The sequence below is a fragment of the Camelus ferus genome, chromosome 12 (assembly GCF_009834535.1).
Source record: "Camelus ferus isolate YT-003-E chromosome 12, BCGSAC_Cfer_1.0, whole genome shotgun sequence".
Classification (NCBI taxonomy): domain Eukaryota; kingdom Metazoa; phylum Chordata; class Mammalia; order Artiodactyla; family Camelidae; genus Camelus; species Camelus ferus.
The window spans coordinates 12,490,601-12,515,703 of record NC_045707.1 but is presented as its reverse complement, the minus strand read 5'-3'; the positions used below and the strand labels follow the sequence as shown (position 1 = coordinate 12,515,703).

General features: G+C 45.5%; 1 protein-coding gene across 13 annotated transcripts in view; it reads right to left on the bottom strand.

Annotated features, from left to right (window-relative positions):
* The window catches only part of PPP6R2 (protein phosphatase 6 regulatory subunit 2), a 68,314-nt gene that overhangs the window by 22,446 nt on the left and 20,765 nt on the right, over positions 1-25,103 (bottom strand). For 3 of the 13 annotated variants that reach the window (XM_032492614.1, XM_032492618.1, XM_032492621.1), the window contains exons 3-4: positions 7,447-7,689; positions 2,056-2,242 (exon numbers count right to left, since the gene is read on the bottom strand). In XM_032492614.1, the coding sequence (XP_032348505.1) occupies positions 2,056-2,242; positions 7,447-7,673 (414 nt within the window). In that variant the 5' untranslated portion in view covers positions 7,674-7,689. Of the gene's footprint in view, positions 1-2,055; positions 2,266-3,892; positions 4,142-4,568; positions 5,183-7,446; positions 7,690-25,103 lie in introns of those variants that run through there. The other 10 variants (XM_032492613.1, XM_032492615.1, XM_032492608.1 and 7 more) reach the window with 9 other exon arrangements.

Sequence of the window (25,103 nt, the reverse complement as noted above, 5' to 3'; positions counted from 1 at the left end):
ATAGATACGGTAAAAACATCTGACACATTTCAACAATCACTCCTGTCGTAAACTAAAACAACTAGGAATAAAGAAAATTTTCTTACTCTTTGATTTAAAAAAATCTATAAAAACTCGACAACAAACACCATACTTCATTGTAAAACACTGGAAGTCTTTCCTCAGAGGTAGTAAATAAAACACAGATGCCCACCACTTCAGTTCAACACTGTACTGCAAGTCCCAGTCAATGCGGTAAAGCAAGAAAAAGAGATGATAAGGTTTGCAAAAGATAAAACAGAACTGTCATTAATCACAGATGACATGATCTTGTGTACATACATAAATTTTTAAAGGAATATAAATTATTAGAACAGAAGCTTTCTTGATAATTGCCAAAAACTGGAATCAGCCCAGCTGTCCTTCTGATATGTGAATGGTTTAACAAACTGTGGTCCATTCACCTTGTTGAACACTACTCTGCAATAAAAGGAAACATACTACTGATACACAGAACAACTTGGATGAATCTTCAGGAAATTATGCTAGAAAAAAAAGCTAATCCTCAAAGGCTACATATTACAAGATTTAATTTAACTAGCACTTTGAAATAACAAAATTTTAGAAATGGAAACAGATTAGTGGTTGCCAGGGGTTAGGGATGCGTGAAGGGACAGAGGCGGGGAGAAGGTGGGAGTAGTTATAGAAGGGCAACACAAGGAACCCTTGTGGCTTTGGAGCTGTCCAGCATCTTACCCGTGAAGGTGGAGACACCAACCCACACACACAATAAACTGTACTGAACTTCATACACACACACGCAAATGACAACAAGAGAAACTGGAAAAATCTCAGTAAGATCTGTGGGTTGTACCAACGTCAGTACCACGGTTGTGATATTTTACTAGTGTTTTATGAAATGTCACTGTTGAAGGAAACTGGGCAGGGTGTACAAAAGATATTCTTGTGTTATTTCATACAACTACATGTGAACCTATAATTATTTCACTAAAATTTTTCAATAAAAAGATACTGTTTAGAGTAACAGGAACACATCAACTACTTAAGAATAAATATGATGAAAATCATGTAAGACCACTACCCAGAGAACTACATTACTGAGAGAAATTAAAGAAGCCCTAACTACTCAGCTTCTGCTATAGCACAAAACCAGCCACAGACAATGTGCAAATAAATGGGAGCAACTGACTTTCAGTAAAATTTCATTTACAAAAACAAGCGGCAGGACAGCTTTGGCCTGTGGACCACAATCTGTCAACCCCAGTCTATAGACAATGCAAGCCTAATCAGACTTTCCACAGGCTTTTTGGGGGGCAGAGGAGACACACTCGTTCTAAAATAATGCCAAAGGCAAAGAACAGTAAGAAACAATCTTAAAGAAAAACAAAGTGAGAAGCCTAACTCTATCAAATATCAAAACTCATAAAGCTACAGCGGTTAAGCCATGCTGGTGAGCACAAGCAGGACAACAGAACAGAAACGGACACAAGCAGGTCAAACTGCTCATCTGCGGCATGAGGGACACTGCAAAGGAACCGAGGAAGGACGGCCTTCTCAACACAGTGCTCAGGGTGATGTGAGGCCTCCAGGAAGACCGTGCTCCAGCTGGATCCACCCACTACTTTACAGAGACCTCTTGCTACAAGTTTCCTTTTACTTGCTTTGAAACAGTAAGTGCCCTAGACACACAGACACCGGCCACCCACACAGATGCAGCAGAGGCATTCGAGGTCCTGGCACGATGCGTGCCTGTGACGGGTCAGCAGCCGCACAAGCTGCCCTGGTCTGGGGCCCTGCGCAGCTCCCGGGGATGGCAGGAGTGCTGCTTACTCCACAGCCAGTCAGCAGAGCTGTCTCTTGGGAAGCCACTTTCTTAACCAAATTCTAATTCACAGAGCAGTAGCCCAGCCTGCTCCATGTGTGTCCCACAGAAGAGGCAGATCTCTGCGCCCCACAACCTAACGACATGGGTCACAGAGCAACGGCTGTCACCAAGATGTGTCAGCACCATCCACGCCAGCCCTCCCAAACCACGTGGACTTGGCAGACGATCACCTGTTCAGTTTTTCTTGCAATTAGATTGCCAATGGTCTTGCTGAAAAAACTGGCGAGCAGAGGATTGAGGGGCGGCTCGCGGTCCAAGAAGCTGTAAAGAAGGTTCAGCAAAGCCTCGTCCCCTCCCAGCCGGTCATTGATCTGTGGCACGTCGCACGTCAGCAGCTCGCAGGCCATGTTTGGGTACCTAGAGGGGCACAGGGCAAGCAACTGGAGGTGAAATTAGACTTCTCCAACTGTCAGGAAGCTACTTAAATAATCTGCCTCTTAGGAAGCAGGTCCACGGGCAAGAACATAGATATTCTTGGAGCAGACTGAAAATGCTTATCCTGTGACAAAACGGCATTTCTGACTAACTGGAGCTCGACAGCTTTCACGTCGTACCTGTTCCAGGCCCCTCACATCCTGGCCTCTGTCTGACATCCTATAGGTACTGGCCCTATCTCCACCCTCTACAGGACCTTTCCTCATCTTCCAGGGTCTCCTATCTCTGGTCCTCTGTCCTCCCTCCTCCATGCCCCTCCTGCACTAACAGCACCAAGCACAGACCCAGCTTGTTCCCAGACTGATGAGATGTCACAGCAGCAGCTTACAAAGCAGCCCCAGTTCTGAGGTGTTTTGCAGGCAAGTTATTGCTAAGAAACACCAATATGGGGGGGAGGGTGTAGCTCAAGTGGTAGAGCGCATGCCTAGTATGCATGAGGTCCTGGGTTCAATCCCCAGTACTTCCTCTAAGAATAAATAAATAAGTAAATCTAATTACCTCCCCCACCAAAAAAAGAAAAAAAAGAAACACCAATATATGTAAATCATTTATGATTCACTTGAAAAAAATGACCAGATACTAAGTAACCCTCATCCCATTACATGTAACCCTGTACCACTGTGCTCCCTGTATGGCCCCTGACAGAGCCCCACAGCGGAGCAGTGACAATGCCTGCTGCCACATGCAGCACATCTGGGGGCACAGGCGAGGGCATCCAGCGCCGAGCAGGCAGGAACCTGGGAGAGTGTCCTGCAGGGCAGACCAGCACGACAGGGACATGCTGTGCAGCCTTGGGCACATGACCTGCCCTCTGTGTGTCTGGGAGTCCGCATCTGAACGTGGAGGTTCGAGTGCACCCCCAGCGCCCGGCACAGTGAGCCCTAGATGAAGGTCGCCTCAACGAGCCACCAACACGGACCCCAGCACGAGCACAAATGATGGTGGTCACTGCGGACCAGCTGGGCGGCCTGGATTTGCGAGACTCTAGAGGAAACAGCTGGTGGAGCGGGGCAGTCGACCGCATGTGGCGGGGAGGAAACAGGTGTTCCTCATCAGCCCAGAGAAGAAAGTGCCTCCTGGAGCTCAGAGAAACAGTGCCGAGTGGGCAGCCAGGTGTGAGGGACCTGCCAACTTCACAAAGAGGCCCAGACAGAGGTGTGGCCAGCGCCCACCTCACAGGATTGTTACAAGGATTGGACGGGGCAGCTCTGCACCACGGACATGCACCGCGGTGACCGGCAGGGCAGAGAGGGCACAGCCGCCAGGGGCGGAGGCCGGAGAGCCTTCTCAGAGTGCACATGGAAGGCCAAATAGGGCCCCCACAACATGGGCGGGGAGATGTCCACCAGGCTCCAAACAACAGGACAACAGGGAGAGGCAAGCTCCAGAGAAAAGCATGGGAAGCTTTTCCAGAGCACACAGAAAGGCCCCATCCTGTCTCCTGAGCATGTGTGCGCACACGCACACACGCAGGCACGCGCACTCACATGTGCCCGCGTGTGGCCCGCTGAGCCACCAGGCACTGCTGTTACCTAGCGAAGGCTGCACCCAGCTGGAGGGACTGAGACCTGCCTCGGCATCTCACCAACAGGAAGTGCTTTGACAGGGTGCACAGTGCGCACAGGGGGCAGACGTTCGGTTCCTTGTGGCTGACGGAACACGCGGGTCTGTCTGTCTCCTTCTCTGCACTGTTCGAGGCGGAGATGAACTTGGAAGGCAGGGAGTGGTGGTGGCAAGTCTCTTGCCTCGGGCGGGGCGAGGAGAACCGGACACACAGCTCCCGAGGGGCCTGGCTGAGACCACGGGCACGAGGCAGGTGGAGGCGCTGGTGCAGGAAGACTTCCAGCCCCCCCTCCGTTCCGTTTGCTCAGTTTTGCGCTCATTTATACTACTTTCTCCCAAACTCTCTGACCAAAACCTCTCCTGGGTTGTGGGTGCCCCTGAGCGGCCCCTGTCCTGACCCAGGGAACATGTCACACTGCCAGGAGGTCCCAGAACAACAGGGCAAGACAAGGCCCTAAATGCCCGAGGAAAGCTACGTGAGACTGGTCAGCCACGGGGCTGGAACCAGGAGCTGGAAGACATCTATGGAGTCTTCAAAATCACCGGAGAACTGTGTCCGGTCGGGACTGAAAGCCAGAGGGAGATGAGAACAAGCAGGAAGGGGACATGCACTCAGACAGGCCCGAGCCCCACAACTGCCGCCCACACACCCCTTCTCAGGAAGCTGCTCGGGACTTCTACTCACCAGGGAAAGGAAACAAAGACGAGGAAGAAGAAATCCCGGTGGACACGGGAACTGTCAGGGCGAGGCGAGGATGGAGGGTCCAGGAACTGTAACGGTGGAGAGCCCCTTCCCTTCCTGACACCACTGCTCCCCAGGGGCTCATCTGGCAGCTGGGCTTAGCAATCCTCTTTCTGCTCGGCCCCTTAGTAGGGCAGGCAAGGGTTTTCTGGTGGGGCCCTCCTGGGGGCCTGCCCTGACCCAGCACTGCTCCCACTAGGTGATCAGCTCTACCTCTGGGACTTGGGAGGAGGAAGCCCTCCACACAGGGCTATAACCAACACCCCCCACAGCGCTGCATACGTTAACACAAGTGGGATCTTGGCATCAGCTGCTGGCTCTTTTGTCTTATTTCTCAAATGGTCGTGAACTCAGCAGGCAAACTGTACAGGAACCACAAGAAAAAGGCCAGAAGCATCATTAGGGTTCTCAGGGCTGGACCAGGTGGCCAGCTCCCAGTCTAGGACTCTCCACAGAGTCCTCCCCTGCAGGGAGTAGCCTCGGCTTTAGCAGGAACCGTGTGTGCTGCTCGAGCTCAAATGACTCAGGGCAGCTTCCCTCTGACCTGCATGGCGCGGGCGCTTTCCCCACTTTGGGGAAGTCCCTCCATAATGGCCGGCAGCCCCAAGGGTGAAGCCACACCAGCTGAGGTGCTCACCAGGTCCGCGAGCAAAAGCTTCCCCTCAGAGGCATGAGGGCCGCTGGAGGAGCCCAGGCACTGGTCCCTGAAGCACAGCTGCTCCTGCACAGGGCAGAGGGGGCCGGCACACCCCACCGTCAGAGATGAGAGCTTGACACAGACCCCTGCCCCCGCTCGAAGCCGAGACAACCTGACCTCTGGGTCGGCCGCTCCTGGTCTCTGCATCTCTGAAAGTCACCATGACCCCACTTCTTCCTCAGCTACCGCCTCCTCCCTCCACCCAGCCGATTATTCCTTTTCTCAAAAAGGAATGCCTGATTTAATTTTACTTAAAAGTAAATTAATTTTCAATAAAAGTAAATTGATTTCTAAATTAAAGTATTTTAATTCTTACTTTCGTTGCACAGGTGATATGTACAGGGCTGGTGAGGAAGAGGCCCCTTTTCACTCCCAAGTCACAGTCCAGAGACAGCCACCAGTCCCTCAGCAGCTTTCTCTCCCACTGACCACCACGTTTCTGGGTAAAACACACACGTGCTTCCTCACTCAGCAGTATCAGACACCGCAGACTGGCGTCCCCAGGGGGATGATGAGGTCTCCCTCACGCCAGCTGCCCCTGCACCCTGCTGCTCATTCCCGCTCTCTCCGTAGAATCCTGCCACAGCGTTTAGACCAACCCACACGAGCGCTGCCCTTGCGTGAACACGCGGGCACTGCTGCGTCTGCCTGCTTACGTGCGCCCCTCTCCAGCAACGGTCTCCTCACCGCCACGCGTGCTTGGTTTGCACCAACTGACTGCCAGCATCGCCCACACCCGGGCTGTCAAACCCTCCTTGCTGCCAGACTGCGCGACGCTCCCTCTGCCCACAACCACAACATGCAGCCCCAGCTCCCCTCCCCAAGAGCAGCCACCAGACCCTAGTCTAGACAGGGAGACCCTTGAACTGGTCACCAGGCAGGACACACCTGAGGGTGAGAGACCGAAAGGAACAGGGGCCATTAAAGGTGATGCTGAGACAAGAGAGGCTGGCAGGGCACCCCACGGACGACAGCCTCTGACCCGTCACAGAGGGTCACCACGGCCCCAAGCCGGCTCCTCCCAAAGCCTGGCCCGCCTCTTCCCGGGCTCTCCTCCCCAGCAGGCAGCAGGCCACCCTGACTGCAGTCCTGACCCACTGTGGCCCTATCCTGCTTTATTTTCCTCCTAAGTCGGCAAAGACTTCTGGCAAAGAGCCAGAGAGTATTTTAGAAGGTCCATGTTGTCATCACCAACGGGTCAGTGTGAGTGTGTCCAACGTGACTTTCCTGGTGGACAACAAACTGCTGAATTCTGTCATTTTCATGTTTAACAAAAAATCATTCTTTTGATTTTTTTCAACCATTTAAAAATGTAAAACCATTCTCAGCTTGCGAGATACACCAAAATAGGATGTGACCTCAGGACACAGTCTGCCAACCCTATGCTTTGCCCTACACACTGACCCCCTGTGGGACACGTGAGCAGATGAGAGCAGCCTGTCCACCCCAATTCCCTGAGTCACTAGCCCTCAGCCCCGCCGCTTTCCAGAACCTGCTTGGCCCAGAGTGGCACCCTCAGAGCCGGAGGCTGGGTCTGCTTGGTCCTCCGTGTCACCCAAGGCCCCTGTCTGCTCACACTCTTCTGTCCTCACCCTCAAGCCCCCACTCCATCCCTCCTATTATCTCCTAACATCCAAGCCAACTGTCAAATGGAACATTTTAGGAAAAACTTTGTGAACGGTCAGTACCACCTATGACACAGCATACTTCCTGTGGGCCCAAGACCCCACCCAGAGTGAAGCATCGAGCGGTCAGATGCCACCTGTCCTGGGCCCTGGCCGCTTCAGCAGGCTGGGCCTGCCTCCTGCTGGTGGTGCCGCCCCACCTAGCCAGGCCGACGCAGCCCGTCTGCCTCTCCGTCAGGGGACCAGTCTCCTTCCAGCACATACTCACCCCAACCCTCCACCGCACAGCGCTACTCACTGTGTTAACCAGAACGAGACACTATACCCAGGAGAGCACAAAAAACAAACCCCACCGGAGAGCCTTCTCACTTCTCAGGTGGGGGAATCATTTAAGGTTGGCTCCTCTGTCAGAAAGCCTGGCTCTGGCCATCCTCAAACACTGCCCACCGCCTCCCGGGAGCACTGCCCAGCTCCGGCCGCTCAGCGCCTCAGTACATACTTGAAGCGGACCTTCTCTTCCATGTCCAGGGCCGGGTCCTGCGTGACAAGGTTCACCAGCTCCTCCATGCACTGCTGCCGGCACAGGAAGTCCAGCAGCTTCCGGTTCTGGGCCTTGCACTCCTGCAGGACGTCATCCCCATCCAACAACTCCTGCAGCGTCACGTCTTCCTTATCCAGCAGCTTGTCAACGTGGGACGTGGTGTTCAAGTCAAACTTCCAGAACATGGTGACAGCCACAGAGCTGCAAGCAGACAAGAGGGTCACGTCCGCTCCCTGTGTGAATCTGCCGCACAACCCGCCCAGAGTCTTGCAGCCCACCCAGGGCCTGGGCCTGGGCCAGAGAGGCTGCTCCCCCATATGTCTGTGCTCGGGCTCCGAAGTCAGCAGGGACATCCCGCGCCTGCATCTCAGAACCTGCTGCCTCCTCTCACTTCCCCTGGGACTCCCACCGCCGCCCCAGCCTGAGACCGACAGGCCCCCAGTGCTCTCACTCACCTTGGCTCCCTTAGGCCAACACATCCCTACCTCCTGCCTGGCAGACTGAGGATGCCCCTCCACCCCAGAAAATTTAATGACTTATAAACCACTTCCCCAGTGTCCAGTCCCCTCCTGAGTGAACACTGGACATCTGTCCCCAGATGTCTCTGTCTCATACATATTTTTAATTTTTTGCATTTTATGTTTTGACAGCTTTAAAAATCTTTCTGGTTGGGGAGAGGCTGCCCCTCCTGAGCAGCCAACTCTAGCGACAACACAGGGTCCCCGGAAGCACGCCTGTGACCTGCAGGTTGCCCTCCAGGGCCGCACTCGCCAGGGGACCATGTGCTCCTGCCTTCAGCATCCTGCAGCTGGGGCCAGGCAACCGGGGCCTGCCCCGTACAGCTCAGAGGCGTCGAGATTATCCCCGTTGTCCCTCTGCTGCTCACCCTGCCCAGCGGTGCCCTTCACAGGGAAACCCCAACAAAGGCCATGGCCTCGGCTCCACCCAGGCTCCTATCCATTCTGGGTCCAGATCCCCCAGGGCTGGCCCAATGTGGCCCCGCGTGAGGATGGCACCTCCTGACTCCTGTTCTCCCACCTCTTCTCTGCCTGCTCTCTTGGCTGCCCCTGCGGGGCCGTCTCATGAAGATCCTGGCACAGCTCCCAGACACAGCCTCAACAAGCCAAACTCAGAGCAGCTCCCTCTGCCCGACCCTCCGCACCTCTGCCGCCCCCACCTACCTGGCATCTCCTTTCACACTCCACCTTGCTGCGAGAGCCAGGGCTACACCTGAGGCCACACACACACACACACACACACTGGGCACGAGGCCTTGCCACAGCTACCTGAGAAATCACGACTGACCGGCCCTTCCTCCACGTCCCACCACCCCTGCAGGCCTTGCTGTCTTTGCCTGGACCGCACAAAGTCTGCCCCATTCAGTAAGTCCACGTCAGTCTGGGGGCCTAGGTTGCTGCAGTGCAGAATGAAAAATACAAAGCCTGTATCTTTAACAATGTAAAGCCTGAATTTTGAGATTATGAATCTTTTCACTGTTCTATGAATCACTGCTTGCAAAACCATGATTAATCGTAGATGGGATTTAACTGATCTAATATTTTTATTCAGAAGAGTAAGACTCCATGCACGTGGGAAGCCCCCAGATTGTCCGTGTGTGAAGCCCAGCAACCCAGGAGCCCCCAACACAGGCCTCTTGGCCGTCTGGACACGCCCTCCACAACCTCCTGTCTTTACTGCATCAAACTCACTTTTCCAAAACACAGGTATTTTCACATCCCCCTCACCTGGGTTTTAAAACCTGCACTGGCTTCAAATGTCCACCACCCACAAGGCTCCTTCTCCCAACCTGCCTTCCAGGTTCTCTGGGCACTTCCCACTGCCCCCCTGACCCCGCCTTCATCACAGGGATTTGTATCACTCTTTGCCTTGCCCCTCCAGCACACTCTTGGGCTCAGTCCTTCTGCTGGCCTGGCAGACTCCAACGGGAGCCACAGGGACTTGCAGTGCAAGGGAGTCCACAGATTGACAGGCACTCGGCTTCCAGTCCAGGTCCTAATATTTCCCTTGTTTCTCTTGTGAAGAGTGTAGATGGAGACTTGCAGGTTGCAGTAACAGACTTTGGGGACCAGAAGTAATGATTACTAGACGTGCCTTCAGGAAGAGATGGCTGTCCCCCCACACACACACATCAGATGCCCCCCCTCTCCTAAATGCCCTACAGAATGATGCAAAACACTTGGATAGCATACAATCTAGGGAGAGAGAAGAACCAGAGGGAGACCCCCACCCTGCCAAAGCATTTTTTTTTTTTCTCCAAACAAGAACCTGCAAGACAGGGCAGTCAGAGGTAGTTTCTATGCATCCTTTTTTCAGCCAGAGGGGTGAGTGGCTGGGTGGACTACAAGATCCCATCAACCAAATGGGACACGGTTTTCTAGCAGGATCCTAGAAAAGAACTGGATTAATCCAAAAGAAGACCAAGGGGAAAAAAAAAGGGAAATAAGCAACAGAAACAGATGGGACAAATGGAAAAAAGCAGCAAACTACCAGACGTAAACTCGACCACATCAACAAGTGAAGTAAACGCAATTGGATTAATAACTTCAATTAAAGACAGAAATGGTCAGACTAGATTTTAAAAAGCAAGAACTAACTATATGCTAAGTATAAAAAGCTTACTTGAAATATAAAGATACGGGTTAAAAGTTAAAAAAAAAAAAAAAGGCAGTGGGGGAGTAGCTAATGGCCATACTGGTCCCCATGCTCTCCCCTCGCAAGGCCTCTGTCCGCCCTGACTCGTCGAGAGTGCTGCTCTCAAGAAAGGCAAGGGTGCTGGGGACGCCCCTCCGCCCCCAGCTCTGCACTCACTCGGGACTGGCATCACTTTTTCCTAAAATGTCTGCTCACCAGGGCTCACCAGTGAAGCCAAGCCTCTAAAGGTCTCTTTGGTCATGTTTCAAATTATGAATTCCATTTCTTTAACAGGTATTTTCGATTTCTACTTGTTTCCGTTTTGGTAATTCACACTGCTGAAGGAACTTAACCATTCTATCTAAATTGATTACAGGATCGGCATGAAGTTGTTCGGAACACCCACCTTGTTATTCTCTCACTGCCAGGTAAGGTCTATAGTAACATCCCCCTCTTCATCCCTACATATCAGTACAGACGTCTGTCCCCCCTCCCCGTTTCCTTCATAAGCACAACTAAAGGTTTATTAATGCTATCGGTCTTTTGAGGAACCATTTTTTGGGGTTTTTCCTCTATTATCTGCCTATGTTCTATTTCACTGATTCCTCCTGTCTTTTTCGTTTCTTTCCTATTGTATAATTTTCTCTGTTTCTAGCTTCTTGAGGTAGAAACTTAGCGGATTTTTAGACCTTTCCTTTTTTGTAATATAAGCATTTATAGCTATAAATCTTCCTGCAAAGCACTGCTTTACAGATTTTGATGTTTCCATTATTCATTGAATTCAAGACATTTCTAATTTCCTTTGTGATTTTTTTTCTTTGATGTATACATTATTGAGAAGTATAATGTTTAATTTTCTAATTATTTAAGGATTTTCTAAATATCTTAGTTACTGAGATCTAATTTTTGTTGTGGTCTGAGAGCAGGGTTGTATGATTTCATTTTTTTTTAACTTATTGGTATTTGTTTTATGTGTGGCACAGGGGGTCAATATATTTTTTCTTTTAAAGAGCTAACAGTCATTGTTTTCAGCTTAGTAGGCCACATAGGGTCTCCACTAGATGTTCCTTTTCTTCCTCTTTTCCTCCTTCTTCTTAATGTGTCTTTAAAAACATAAAAACTATTCTGTCTTCAAGCTGCACAAAACCAAGCAGTGGGCTGAATCTCCCCACCATGGCCGGCCTTACATATGACTTGGTCCATCTTGGTGGAAGTGGCATGTGTGCCAGAAAACCATTTTCATTATGCTGCTGCTGCACAGGGCATTAAGTCCCGTTGTCTGGTAATGTTATTCAAGTCTTCTACACCCTCACTGATTAGGTGTCCACTTGTTCCACCAACAAATAAGAAGGGAGGGTTGTAATTTCCAACTCTAACTGTGGTCTTATTTATTTCTTCTTTTGACTCTGTAAGTTTTTGCTTCATGCATTTTGAATTCCTTTTATTATGTATGTGTATTTATATTTAGGGTTGGTGAGTCTTCTTGATGAAGTGCCTCTTTGATCACTTTGAACTGTCCCTTATTCTCTCTGGCAACATAGGGTGTCTTGAACTCTGCCTTGTCTGACATTAATACAGCATGTCATTCTTGTGGTTCATGTTTGGTATCCCCTTTAACATCCTTTTACTTTCAATCTATTTGTATCTTTATATTTAAAGTGTTTCTTTTCTAAACGGCACATGATTGATATAGTCTTCCTTTGTTATCCTGTTATTCTCTGCCTTTTAATTGAAGTATCTGGATCATTTACATTTAATATGGTTGAGTCTGAATATTTATCAAAATACAACACACTTTCATGATAAAAACTCTCAACAAATTAGGAATGGAAGGGAACTTCCTAAATCTTATAAAGAGCACCCACTAAAAAACCTACAACTATCAGGACACTTGGTGGTGACAAAGCTGAATGCTTTCCTCCCAAGACTGGAACAAGAGGACTCGAGCCACTCCTATTCAAGACTGCAGTGAACATCCCAGGTAGCACTATCAGGCAAAAAAAAGAAACAAAATACATACAAACTGAAAAAGAATAACTAAAATTGTCTTTACTCACAGGTGACACAATTATGGACACAGAAATGCTGAAGATAAGGGAAAAAGCTACTAGAATTAAGGAGTGAATTTAGCAAGCTAACCAGTTTATAAGGTTAATAATCGTACTTTTCTATATTAGGAATGAAAAACTGGGAAAAAAAATTTTTAATTCTGCTTACAATAACACTCAGAAACATGAAATATTTCAGGATAATTTAATAAAATATGTGCAAGACCTGCAAACTGAAAACTACAAAACATTGCTGAGAGAAATCAAAGAAGACTTAAATAAATGGGGAGATATACTATATTCATAGATTGGAAAATGCAGTATCGTTAAGATGTTAGTTTTCCTTAAACTGGTCTATTTATCCAATACAATCCCAAACAAATCCCAGCAGATTTTTAAAAACAGAAATTGACAAGATGACACTTAAATGTATATAGACGGATCAGTGGAACAGACTAGAGAGTCCAGAAATAAACCCACACACCTACAGTCAACTAATCTTCAACAAAGGAGGCAAGAATATACAATGGAGAAAAGGCAGTCTCTTCAGCAAATGGTGTTGGGAAAGCTGGACAGCAGCATTTAAAACAATGAAGCTAGAACACTCCCTTACACCATACACAAAAAGTAACTCAAAATAGCCTAACAACTTAAATATATGACATGACACCACAAAATTCCTAAAAGAGAATATAGGCAAAACATTCTCCGACATAAATCATAGGAATGATTTCTTACATTAGTCTCCCAAGGCAAAACAAATAAAAGCAAAAAACATTTTTTAATGGGACCTAATCAAACTTACAAGTTTTTGCACAGCAAAGGAAACCACAAGCAAAATGAAAAGACCATCTATGGAATGGGAGAAAATATTTGCAAAGAATGCGACTGACAAGGGCTTAATTTCCAAAATATACAAACAACTCATACAGCTCAACGTAAAAAAAAACAAACAATCCAATCAATAAATAGGCAGAAGAGCTAAACAGAAAGAAGACGACATACAGATGGCCAACAGGTTGAAAAGATGCTCAACATCGCTAACTATTAGAGAAATGCAAATCAAAACTACAGTGAAGTATCATCTTACACCAGTCAGAATGGCCATCAACAAAAAGTCTACGAATAATAAATGCTGGAGAGGGTGTGGAGAAAAGGGAACCCTCCTCCACTGCTGGTGGGAATGTAAATTGGTGCAGCCACTGTGGAGAACAGTATAGAGGGTCTTTTAAAAACTAAAAATAGAATTACCACATGATCCAGCAATCCCCCTCCAAGGAAGATATCCGGAAAAGATGAAAACACTAATTCAAAAAGATACATCCACCCCAATGTTCATATTCACAATTGCCAAGTCATGGAAGCAACTTAAGTATCCATCGATAGATGAATGGATAAAGAAGATGTGGTATGTTTATACAATGGAACACTACTCAGTCATAACAAAGAATAAAATAATGCCATTTGCTACAACATGGGTGGACCCAGAGATTGTCATATTAAGTGAAGTAAGTCAGACAGAGAAAGCCAAATATCATATATCACTTACATTTTTTAATATAAGTGATATAATTTTAACTTAAAAAATTTTTTAATAAAATGTATATGGAAATGAAAAAAATCTAGAATAGCCAAAGCAATTTTGAAAAGGAAGAACAAAATTGGAGTACCAACACCACTGATTTCAAGACTTACTATAAAGTGAGATTAATCAAAACAGTGTGGTTCTGGTGATTCATCAGAACAAAACAGAGGAGTCCAGAAATAGACCAACATATATATGGTCAATTGACTTTCTTTTTTTTTTTAAGTTCTAATATTTTTTACTTCTCAAAAAAATTTTCTTATTGAAGTATAGTCAGTTTACAATGTAGTGTTAGTTTCTGGTGTACAGCATAGTGATTCAATTATACATATATATTCCTTTTCGTATTCTTTTTCATTACAGGCTATCACAAGATATTGAACGTAGCTCCCCATGCTGTACAGTAGGGCCTTGTTGTTTATCTATTTTATATATAGTAGTTAGTATCTGCAAATACTGAACTCCCAATTTATCCCTCCCCACCCCCCTCTTCCCCTGTGGTAACTATAAATTTATTTTCTATGTCTTTAAGTCTGTTTCTGTTTTGTAAATAAGTTCATTTGTGTCATTTTTTTAGATTCTACATATATGTGATATCATATGGTATTTTTTTCTCTCACTTCACTTAATATGATAATCTTTAGGCCCATCCATGTTACTGCAAATGGCATTATTTTATTATTTTTATGGCTGAGTAGTATTCTATTGTCTATATATACCACAACTTCTTTATCCATTCATCTATTGATGGACATTTAGGTTGCTTCCATGTCTTGGCTATTGCAAACAGTGCTGCTGTGAACAATGGTCTACTGACTTTCAATAAATGTAGCAAAGCAATTCAATGGGGAAAGTATAATCCTTTTTAACAAATGTCACTAAAAAAACTGAATATCTAAATTAGCACTAACATAATAATTTCAATAATTGTATATGGGATAAACTAATCAATAAAAATATTTTTCAGATTGAATTTTATATAAGCCCAGTATCCCAACAATTTGTTTACTGCAAAAAACATACTTTAAAAACTGAGACAGGTAGAAACAGAAAGACTGAAAAACATACACAAGGCAAATGTGAACCAAAAGAAATCTGAGCTACAATCTTAACATCTGACAAACTAAAAGTTAAGACAAAATTAGAGGCAAAGAGGAATGTAATACAGGTAAAAGAGACAACAGGACAAGACACAGATGCACTCACAGTCCTGTTCAACCTCTATAACCTTTACTGCAGCAACCGACAGAAATCCAAAAGTGAAAACTGCATTGGCCCTGGGCACTTATCCTAGAGAGAGAAAAAAAACTTAAGTTCAAACAAAATCCTGCACATGGATGCTCACAGCAGCTTAACTTGTCATAGTCAAAAACTGGAATCAGTCCAGATGAGTGCTTAAACCGTGGTCCAACCATATGATGGAATACCACTCAGCAGCAGAAAGAACAAACCATCGATACCTGCAACAACTTGAATGAGTCTCCAGGGAATTACTGCTGAGCAAAAGAAGTCCATCCCAAAAGGTTACATACTGTATGATTCCATTTATACAGAACGTCTTTGAAATGAGAGAATTTTAGAAATGGGGGACAAACTAGTGGCTGCCACTGGTCAGGGATCAGGAAGGGGTAAGTGGAGGGAGGGACACGAGTGGGGTCATTAAAGAGCAACACAAGAATCCCCGTGGCTTTGGAACCGCTCAGCATTTCGACTATGGTAGTAGATCCAGAACCTACTCAGATGGCAAACTGTACAGAACTAAGCACCCACACATACCATACAAATAACTCTAAGGACTGTAAATGAGACCAGTGGACTATACCAATGTCAATTCCTCAATGTGATATTTCACTATAATTTTGCAAAATGTCACCACAGTGGGAAACTGGACAAAGTGTATAATGGAATCTCTCTGTATTATTTCTTACAGTTGCAGCTTTTAAAATGTGAATACTATTAATAAGCTCAAACTATTAAAGAAACACAAAATTTACACCCAAGGACAAAGTATCCAAATTCTTTTTGAACACACCAAGTAATATTTACAAATATAAACCACACACTAAATCAAAAAAGGAAGCCTCAATATACTCCAAAAGACCTTCATCTTGCAGACTGTGTTCCCCAACACAACACAGAAATTAATATCTCAAGGATAGTTTCTAAAAATCCTATGTCAATCAACAAGCTGATGCTAAAGTCCATCTGGGAATGTAAGAGATCCAGAACAGACAAAACAGTCTTGAAAAGGAACAGAGTTGGAGGACTTCCCAATTTCAAAATTTACCACAAAGTTACAGTAACCAAGACACTGTGGCTCTGGCATGAGGAACGACATACAGATTGATAGAACAGAACTGAGAGCCAAGAAATAAACACTCACTAAAAACCTATATCTCTAAACTGTTTTCAGAAATAATGATCAGTACATAACTGTAAACTAAAAAAGAAAATGTGCAGTATATTGTATATACATATTTACATGCAATATGTTGTATATGTGCAGTTAAACTGTAACAATTCCACCTAATAAAGCTGAAAAATGAAAAAAAAAAAACACATTTACAGTCAATTGACTTTTGACAAGGGTGCCAAAACAATTCAATGGGGTTAGAACAGTGTTTTCAGTATATGATGCTGGAATAAATAATTAGATATCTGCACACAGAAGAATTTGTTTGCAGGGAGTTTTCTTCTATTACAGATAACATTTCACTTCCAGTGATTAGTCTGTTCAAATTATCTATTTTTTCCTGTTTCAGTGTTGGTGGTCTATAAGTTTCTAGAAACTTGCCCATTTATTTCAGGTTGTGCAATTTGTTTCCACATAGTTGTTCGTGGTAGTCTTAAATTTTACTTGTATTTCTGCAGTATCAGTAGCTACTTCTCTTCTTTCATCTCTTGTTTTGTTTACCTGGGTCCTCTCTCCTTTCTTCCTGGTGAGCCTGGCCAGAGGTTTGCTGATTCTGTTTACCCTTTCAAATAAATAGCTCTTGGGTTTTTTTATTTTTTCCTATTGTTTTTTATCTCTGTTTTATTTATTTCCTCTCTGATCTTTATTATTTCCCTCCTTCTGCTGATTTTACATTTTGTTTGCTCTTCTTTTTCTAATTTAGGTGGTATGTTAGGTTATTTATTTGACATTTTTCTTATTTTTTGAGGAAGGCCTGTATCATTATGAATTTCTCTCTTAGGACTGCTTTTGCTGCATCCCATAGATTTTTGTATGGTTGTGTTTTCATTGTCATTTGAAGATTTTTTTTAATTTCCTCTTTGATTTCATCTTGACTTACTGGTTTTTTAGTAACATGTTGTTTAGTCGCCGTGTAATCTTTTTTTTTTCTTATTTCTCTTTCTGTGGTTAACTTCTAGTTTCACACAGCTGTGGTCAGAAAAGATGCTTGAAATAATTTCTATCTGCTTAAATTTGTTGAGGCTTGTTTTGTGTCCTAGTACGTGGTCTACCCTAGGAAATGTTCCATATGCATTTGGGGAAAAAAGTGTATCTTGGGTTTTTTTGCATGTAATGTCCTGAAAATATCAATTAATTCTATCTGTTCCATTGTGTCACTTAGGATCTCTGTTGCTTTACTAATGTACTGTCCAGATCTGTCCATCGATGTCAGTGGGCAAAAGAATAAATTTGGACCCTTACCTATACACTATATATGAAGAATTACTCAAAATAGATCAAAGACCTAAATTTAAGAGCTTAAACTATAAAATCCTTAGAAGAAAAAAATACAGCTAAATCATGACTTTGGATTTGGCAACAGTTTCTTAGGAATGACACCAAAATTAACATAAGAAAATATAAATTGGACTTCCTCAAAAATAAAGTTCTTGTGTTTTAAATGACACCTTCAAGAAAGTGTAAAGACAACCCACACAATGGGAGAAAATGTTTATAGAAGAAAATTTTTGCAAATCATGTATCTGATAAAGGACTTGTATCTGGAATATATAAAGAACTCTTACAACTCAATAATAAAAAGACAAATTTTAAAATGAGCAAAGGATCTGAATAAATATTTCTCCAAAGAAAATATCCAAGAGGCCAATAAGCACATGAAAAAAATGCTTAGTTCCATCAGCCATCAGAGAAATGCAAGTAAGTCAAAACGACAATGAGGTACAACCTCACAGCCACTAGGATGGATAGAATCATAAAAAGTGATAGTGAGAAGTGTTGGCAAAGACGTGGAGAAGCTGGTGGGAATGTGAAATGGTGCAGCTGCTTTGCAAAAGTCTGGCAGTTCCTCAAATGATCCAACATGGAGTGACCACATGACCCAGCAATTCTTTTCCCAGGTGCACACTCAAGAGAGGAAGACAAATGTCTACACATAAACCAGGACACGAATGTCCACCACTGGCATTATTCACAAAAGCCAAAAGAGGGAGAGAACCCAAATGTCCATCAAAGGAAAAATGGATTTTTAAAATGTGATCTAACCAAACAATGTAATATTGTTCAGCAATGACAAAGAGTGAAGCACTGCTATGTACTGAGAGCTGGATGAACCTGGAAGATATATTAAGTGAAAGAAGTCGATCATGAAAGACCACATGGTGCAGGGTACCATTACGTGAAACGACCAGAGTGAGCAAACCTACAGAGGAAAACCAGGTTAGTGACTGTCCAGGACAGGGGGACGGGAGGGCTGGGGGAGATGGGGAATGACTGGTAAAGGGCACAAGGGTTCTTTGCGGGTGATGAAAATGTTCTCAAATTGATCATGATAATGGCAGCACAACTCTGTGAATACACTATAATCCACTGAGTTGTACATGTTTTCGTAAGGTTTTTATTTAATTTTAATGGCAGTACTGGGGATTGAACCCAGGACCTTGTGCACGCTAAGCATGTACTCTACCCCTGAGCCATACCCTTCCTCCTCCAAACTATACACTTTATTTTATTTAATATTTTATTTTACTTTGGGGGAAGGTAATTACGTTTATCTATTTATTATTTAATGGAGGGACTGGGGATTGAACCCAGGACCTTGTGGATGCTAAGCACACACACTCTACCACTAAGCTACGCTCTCCCCACCGAATTGTATACTTTAAATGAGTGAATTTTATGGTGTATGAAATATATCTTAATAAAACTGTCAAAAGAAATCCTATCTGTCTGAGACAAACATATCCTTAAAAAACCCACAGTTTAAAAAAATGATTAATATTCACAACTTCACAGCAAAAAAAAATGTAACAATGAAAATACGTATGTTCGTGTATAACTGAAAAATTGTGCTCTACACTGGAATTTGACACAACACTGTAAAATGACTATAACTCAATAAAAAATGTTTAAAAAAAAGAAATACTCACAACTGAATAATAATGGAAATATTACATATCAAAATTCGTAAGATGTAGCCATAAGCAGTAAGAAAAGAATATGGTTTTAAATACACTTGCCAGGAAATGAGAATGATTAAAACTAAACAAACTAAGCAATTAACTTAAGAACATAAGAAAAAGAAAGAGTAACTATAATAACCTGAATCAACGAAATAGAAAATTTAAAAAGTGAGATTAACTAAAACCTGACTCTTTGAAAAAGGTAACTAAATACATACATGAATTCACGCCTGCAGGATTGACTGGATCATCAGAAGTGCTGGCAGGCCAGGTGGCAGGAGGGACCTCATACACTCCCAACCAGAGAGAAGGTGGGTGGCCACACGAAGGCATCGTGACATCGCTCAGGAAACCACCCATGTCTGTCCACGTGCCCCGTGACCCACTCCCACCAGGACACCCCAAAGAAACCAGGGGGCCATGTATGAGGACGAGGAGGCAGCACAGGAAGCGAACCTGGGGAGTGTCATGCACAGGTAGAGGGCAAACTCGATGGCAAGTCTCAAAAGGATGGGCAAACGGGAAAATGTAAGAAATGGAATCAGGTCCATGATACGGTCCATCTATTTAATTTAAAACACACACACACACCAAACAACAGCATGCATTTGCAGAAACACAGACACACAACAGGGTGCACACTGAACACGTGACAGCGCCAGCCATGGGGAGGCTGGAGGGCCCTCCAAGGACAGTGAGGTGTCCCCAGCAGAGGGAGGGTAGGAGGTGGTGTGAGTCCTGCTCGCAGATGTCCCGGCCCGCCGTGCAGCAGCTCTGAGGGACACCAGCACCGCAGACGTGGACTGGGTCCGCGTGTCAGCCCCAACTGGAGGTCCCTTCACGGTCGGGACAGCCACTCAGCCCACGTACTCCGTCACAGGCTAAGTAGAGAGCAAATCTCGGCCAACAAATAAAACCAAAATTAAACCCAAATAATCAGCATCATGTTGCTCACTTATTCTAACTTCTGTCGTCTGAAATAATAAGCTAACATCTACTTATTTACCCTTAAATCATAAAACAGGAAGCCTAGTAAGGATTTCCACCTTGTAGAAGAGTGAGACACTCAAGGGCTTCTGAGAACCCATCCCACATGCAGAATCCAATCCACCAACTCACCTGCTCAAGGGGACAGCTCGGTCGTCCCAAGACACTCAGAGTTTGCAGGCTGGTAAGTATTTTAATTTGGAAAGCTAACAAAGGGTTGCCAACTTTTTCACTTTGCCAAACAAGGAGGAGGGAGGAAAGGAGAGAAAGACAGAAAGAAAAGTAGACATAAAGGAGCAGAGGGTAAACTAACATCTACAATCACCTTCATTCCAGACAATGGCTTTTTAAACATCAAAACGAGAAAGCCATAACCTCAGGATTGAGGATAACACCTCAATGAAAAAATACAGTTTGAGAAAAGTTCGCCTTTGCTTATCTCACCAGCATTACAGACCAGCATCTGAGAACTTCTATTTACATTACCAGTGACACCTGGCTACTCTTCAGATCACTCACTGAGAGCGACCACACACCAGGAGCCCACACCAGTACACTTCCGTGTAAACCAAGGATCTCTGTGCAACAGCATTTCTGCACTTCCATCAGCTATCTACGCATTTTATGAAATAGTCACATTGGTGGCATCCCTGAAAGAGTTCCCCGCAATGGTACTGGTTTAGTCACAGCTAATCTCACTGTTTACACCAGTTTCAAAACCGTCACTCAGGTAATGCTGTGTACTTTTCCAACCGCTTCCCATGTCCCAGCAACTACATGCTGCCCTCCACAGACATGCCAGTACTCTTGGTGGGCCCTCACCTACAGGAAGGCTAATCCTCCTTCCCGAGACGACCCAGAGGCCCACCTCTGCCAGCATCTTTAGAACAAATTACTGGCACATGAACTAGCTCATTGACTTGAGACACCTCTGGCTATACCTGCAATATCAACACAGCCCAGGGATTCTGTCACATCCTGACTATGTTTTCCCACAGTCTACCTAGGATGCCAAGCAAAGCATCACCAACATCCTCCAGATTCTCATCCAACAGCCAAACTGAAGGAACTCCAAGTTCTGCTTCTTTATTTACTTTTTCTGGTGAGCATAACCATCAGACAGAAGGCAGCTTCCAAAGAGAAATGCTGCTCATATGATCTTGCAGTTTCATGAACAGAGCCCTTCAAAAAAAGAACACTGTGATAGAGACTGTTGCTAAGAGAAAATCATAATCTGAAATGAATCCTATTACCTATCCGGCCACAGATCAGCTGCTTTTTTTTTTTTTTTTTTTAAAGATTTATGACCAAAGTCTTGACTCTGCTGTGTGACCCGAGCGTGACATGACCTCTTGTGCCCTGGTGTCCTCACCTGTGAACTGGGAACAGGAGCACCTCCTAGAGCTGCTGTGAGGGTTAACTGAGCCACCCTGTGCAGAGCCCGTAATCGGGGTGGGCGCACGTTCCCCTCAAAGGTCCCAACTGCAGAGGAAAGGAGGAAACAGACGAGGTCACCGTACGCAGAGGACAGGCTCAGCGGTGGCCCAAGAGGCATGACCTGCTTCAGGAGCTGACTGTGCGCTTCTCCCTCTGCCATCACACTGGCAGCTCAAACTGGATGTGACAGAAGCATCTGCACTGCAGAAAGCAACAAAAGCCAGGGGGTTTTTACTCCCCCAGAGAGCCACCTGTGAATGTTCACCAACATACCACTGGAATTCTATTTGGTCTTCAAAAAAAAAAAAACAAAACCACGATGTGATCTGTGGAAAGCTGTAAATACTTATACAATCAGTCAGTCAACAAATGAGACCATGTCTACACTGGGCACAGTCCAGTGAGGGGAGGAACAGATGAACAGAAATCCAAAATCGGAAGTGAAAAGAAATAGCCATAAACGTAAAGATAAGTTTAAATAATTATAAAAGAATAGCTTTATATTGTCTATACTGACCCACCTGAGACTCAGGAAACACAGTTCCAGCCCTGTCAGAGCCAGAACCAACCTCCAGAACAGGGCTAGGCTCTAGCAGGGCAGCGCTCCGAAGGGCCTACCCAGATGGCAGTGAGCGTGCCTGTCCCCAGCAGACGGCGAGCTCCTCTAGGACAGGAGCAGTGCTCATAGCCCCTTGCACACCTGGGTCAAAGTTCCGGGGGGTTCACCACATCAAGCAGCAGACAAAGCTGGCGGAAGCGCTGAAAGGCCGACTCTTCCCGGGGGCAGCAAGCTGCAGCCAAGGAGCAGGGCAGGGAGCCAACAGACGGGAGCACAGGCTGGGTGCACACTCCCACCCAACTGACGCAACAGGTGTGACAGGGACTCTGCTGGTCCCCAGTCTTCATTCGCCCTCCTTCAATGGCAGCGTTTTGGGTTGGGTACTTGGCCACCCTTCTTAAGCGGAGCTTTCCCCGCTTCCCTGCAACTAGCTGTAGTCACGTGACGAAGCCCTGGGCACCTGGGTGGGCGTGGAAGTAACGCTGGGACGTCAAGGCCTTACTGCTGTGAGCCACGGGGTCTCCAGGACCCTCCTCCTCCTGGGGACAGCAAGAACTGGAACAACTCAGACTGGACCTCCTCCAAGAGGGGCTGCCACCCAGGAAGGCTGCGAGCAGACCAGGCACGGGGTTGGGAGAAGTGTGCTTCAGCCACTGAGCTCTGGGACGTCGGCCGCAGCAGCTCAGTCCGGGCCTTAATACACTTAGAGCAAGCTTCTTAACCTCCCTGAGCTCTAGTTTTCTCACCTATAAAATGACCGTATTTTCTTCAAAAGGTTATGGGACTTGAGTAATACGTCTGGCATATAAAAAATGCACTTTCTGGGCAAGTAAAAGAAGGGGGGTGACGTCACTCACACACACTGTTAAGCCCCACCAGTGTCACCTCCCCTGCTCCACCAGTCCTAACACGCACCCGCCTCTCCCGGCCGTAGAAGGACAACTGCCGCTGTAGCACTACGACCACAGCAGAGGTGAGGAGCCCAGGGTCCTCGCGGGCCAGCCCAGTGCTCCCACCTGACCGCCCTGACTGACCGGAGAGAAGCAACCTTTCTCTACTATCACCAGATACTATTCCTTGACTTGGAGTTCTACATTTGGGAAAATGTGAGAAACTCAAACAAACAAACACTAAAAACCAAAAGTGCAGCCAAGCCTTTCCAGAAATAGCAGAATGAGATTCCAAGGGGACTCATGATGAAAGGACACGCTATTAATAAAACCAGCACCACAGGCAAAAACCAGGACTGACGGACACCCCACCAACACCAACAACACCAGCGTTTCCGGCTTTCAAAGCCATGTCTCAGTGAGGTCTGCACACGTGGAATGAACTGCAGGTCTTCAAGACTGTCTCAACTATTCAAGGACACTTTCATTTTCAAGCATTTCAAAGTCACCTGGTCAGTTCCACCCTCCCTATCCCCATCCTCCCGTGCAAGCCCTTGGGTTTTTTGATTGAGATAACGATGAATTTCTAGACCAGTTTGGAGGACACTGAAATATTTACAACACTGCATTTTCTAACCCTAAACCAGGGTGGAGCTGTCCACTCACTCAAGCCTTTCTTCAGTTTCAAAATGCACAGTGCTCGCCCTATGGACCCTGCACACCTTGTATTCAGATGTGTCCCCAGGTACTTTCTGATGTATACGCTGCTATACACATAGCTTTTTTGTTGCAATGTGTTTGTTCCTGGGATATGACAATTCATCTTTATAAGCTGATTTTGGATCCAGCAGCTTGCTAAAAGGTTATTAATTTGACTGTTACCTGTAGATTGTTCTGGACTTTTTACATACAAGAAAACTTTGTTCACATCATCAATGAATAATAACGGTTTTGTTTCTTCCATTCCAATCTCTTATCTTTTCCCCCATTTCCTCACTTATTGGGCTGGCTAAAATCTCCATCATAGTCCTCAACAGAAGCAGTCAGAGCTAGCACCCCTGTCTCCCTCCCACTTTCTCAGAGAAAGCTTTCAGTATATTATCAAACATAAGGGCTGCTGAAAGTTTCTTTTAATAAGAATACAGGAAGTTTCCCGGCGCTCTCCCACTTCTTTGGAAGCTGCACACTGTTTCTATTCTTACTGTGGCTCCTCAGAGCTTGTGCGCTGTGCACGTACTAAAATCCACACTAACCCGCACTCTCCCAAGCCCTGCTACCACACAGACGCTGACCGCCTCAGCTCCTCACCCTCCGTCTCTCAACGTGTGCGTTGCTTTCATGCCTCACGTGATTCTGGCCTGACTTCCCTTCAAAAGACGCTGTATCTACTACAAACAATGAATGTTAGATTTGCTTTTCATTCTCTCTCGAATTTTAGTTCTTCCACTTAGGATCACTACTTTCTGCACATTTAGAAATGTCTTTAGCAAAGGACTGCTAGTGATAAACTCTCAGTTTCTGTTTTCCTAAAAGTGTATTCATCTCCACCTCATTCTTGAAAGATATTTTTGTCAGACACAGAGTTAGAAATTAGCAACTGCTCACTCCTAGGACAATAAAGATACTATTCTTTCACTGGCCCCTGACTTCCACGGCCACAGCTGAGAAGCAAGCTCAGTGTGACCACTGTTCATTAACCTCATTCCTCTGGTTCATTTCAGGGTCCCTCTTTGTCTCTGCAGCTCTGCAGCTTTACTCTCTTCAACCAGCTGGAAATTTGCTTTTAATTTATCCTGCTTATGATTCATCTGTCTTTTTCAACGTATTTTTTCCACCAATTCTTGAAAATCTCTAGCCTTTATCTTTTCGAATGATAGATCTGCCCCCATTCTCTTTTTTTTATAAAATGCCCATTTAACATATATTAGACATTCTCGTGCTATCCTCCATGCTGCCTAACCTCTACTCTACATTGTCTTTTTTAATGGAGGCACTGGGGATTGAACCCAGGACCTCCTGCATGCTAAGCACGTGCTCTACCACTGAACTAGACCCTCTGCCCTATATTTTCCATCATTTTCTCT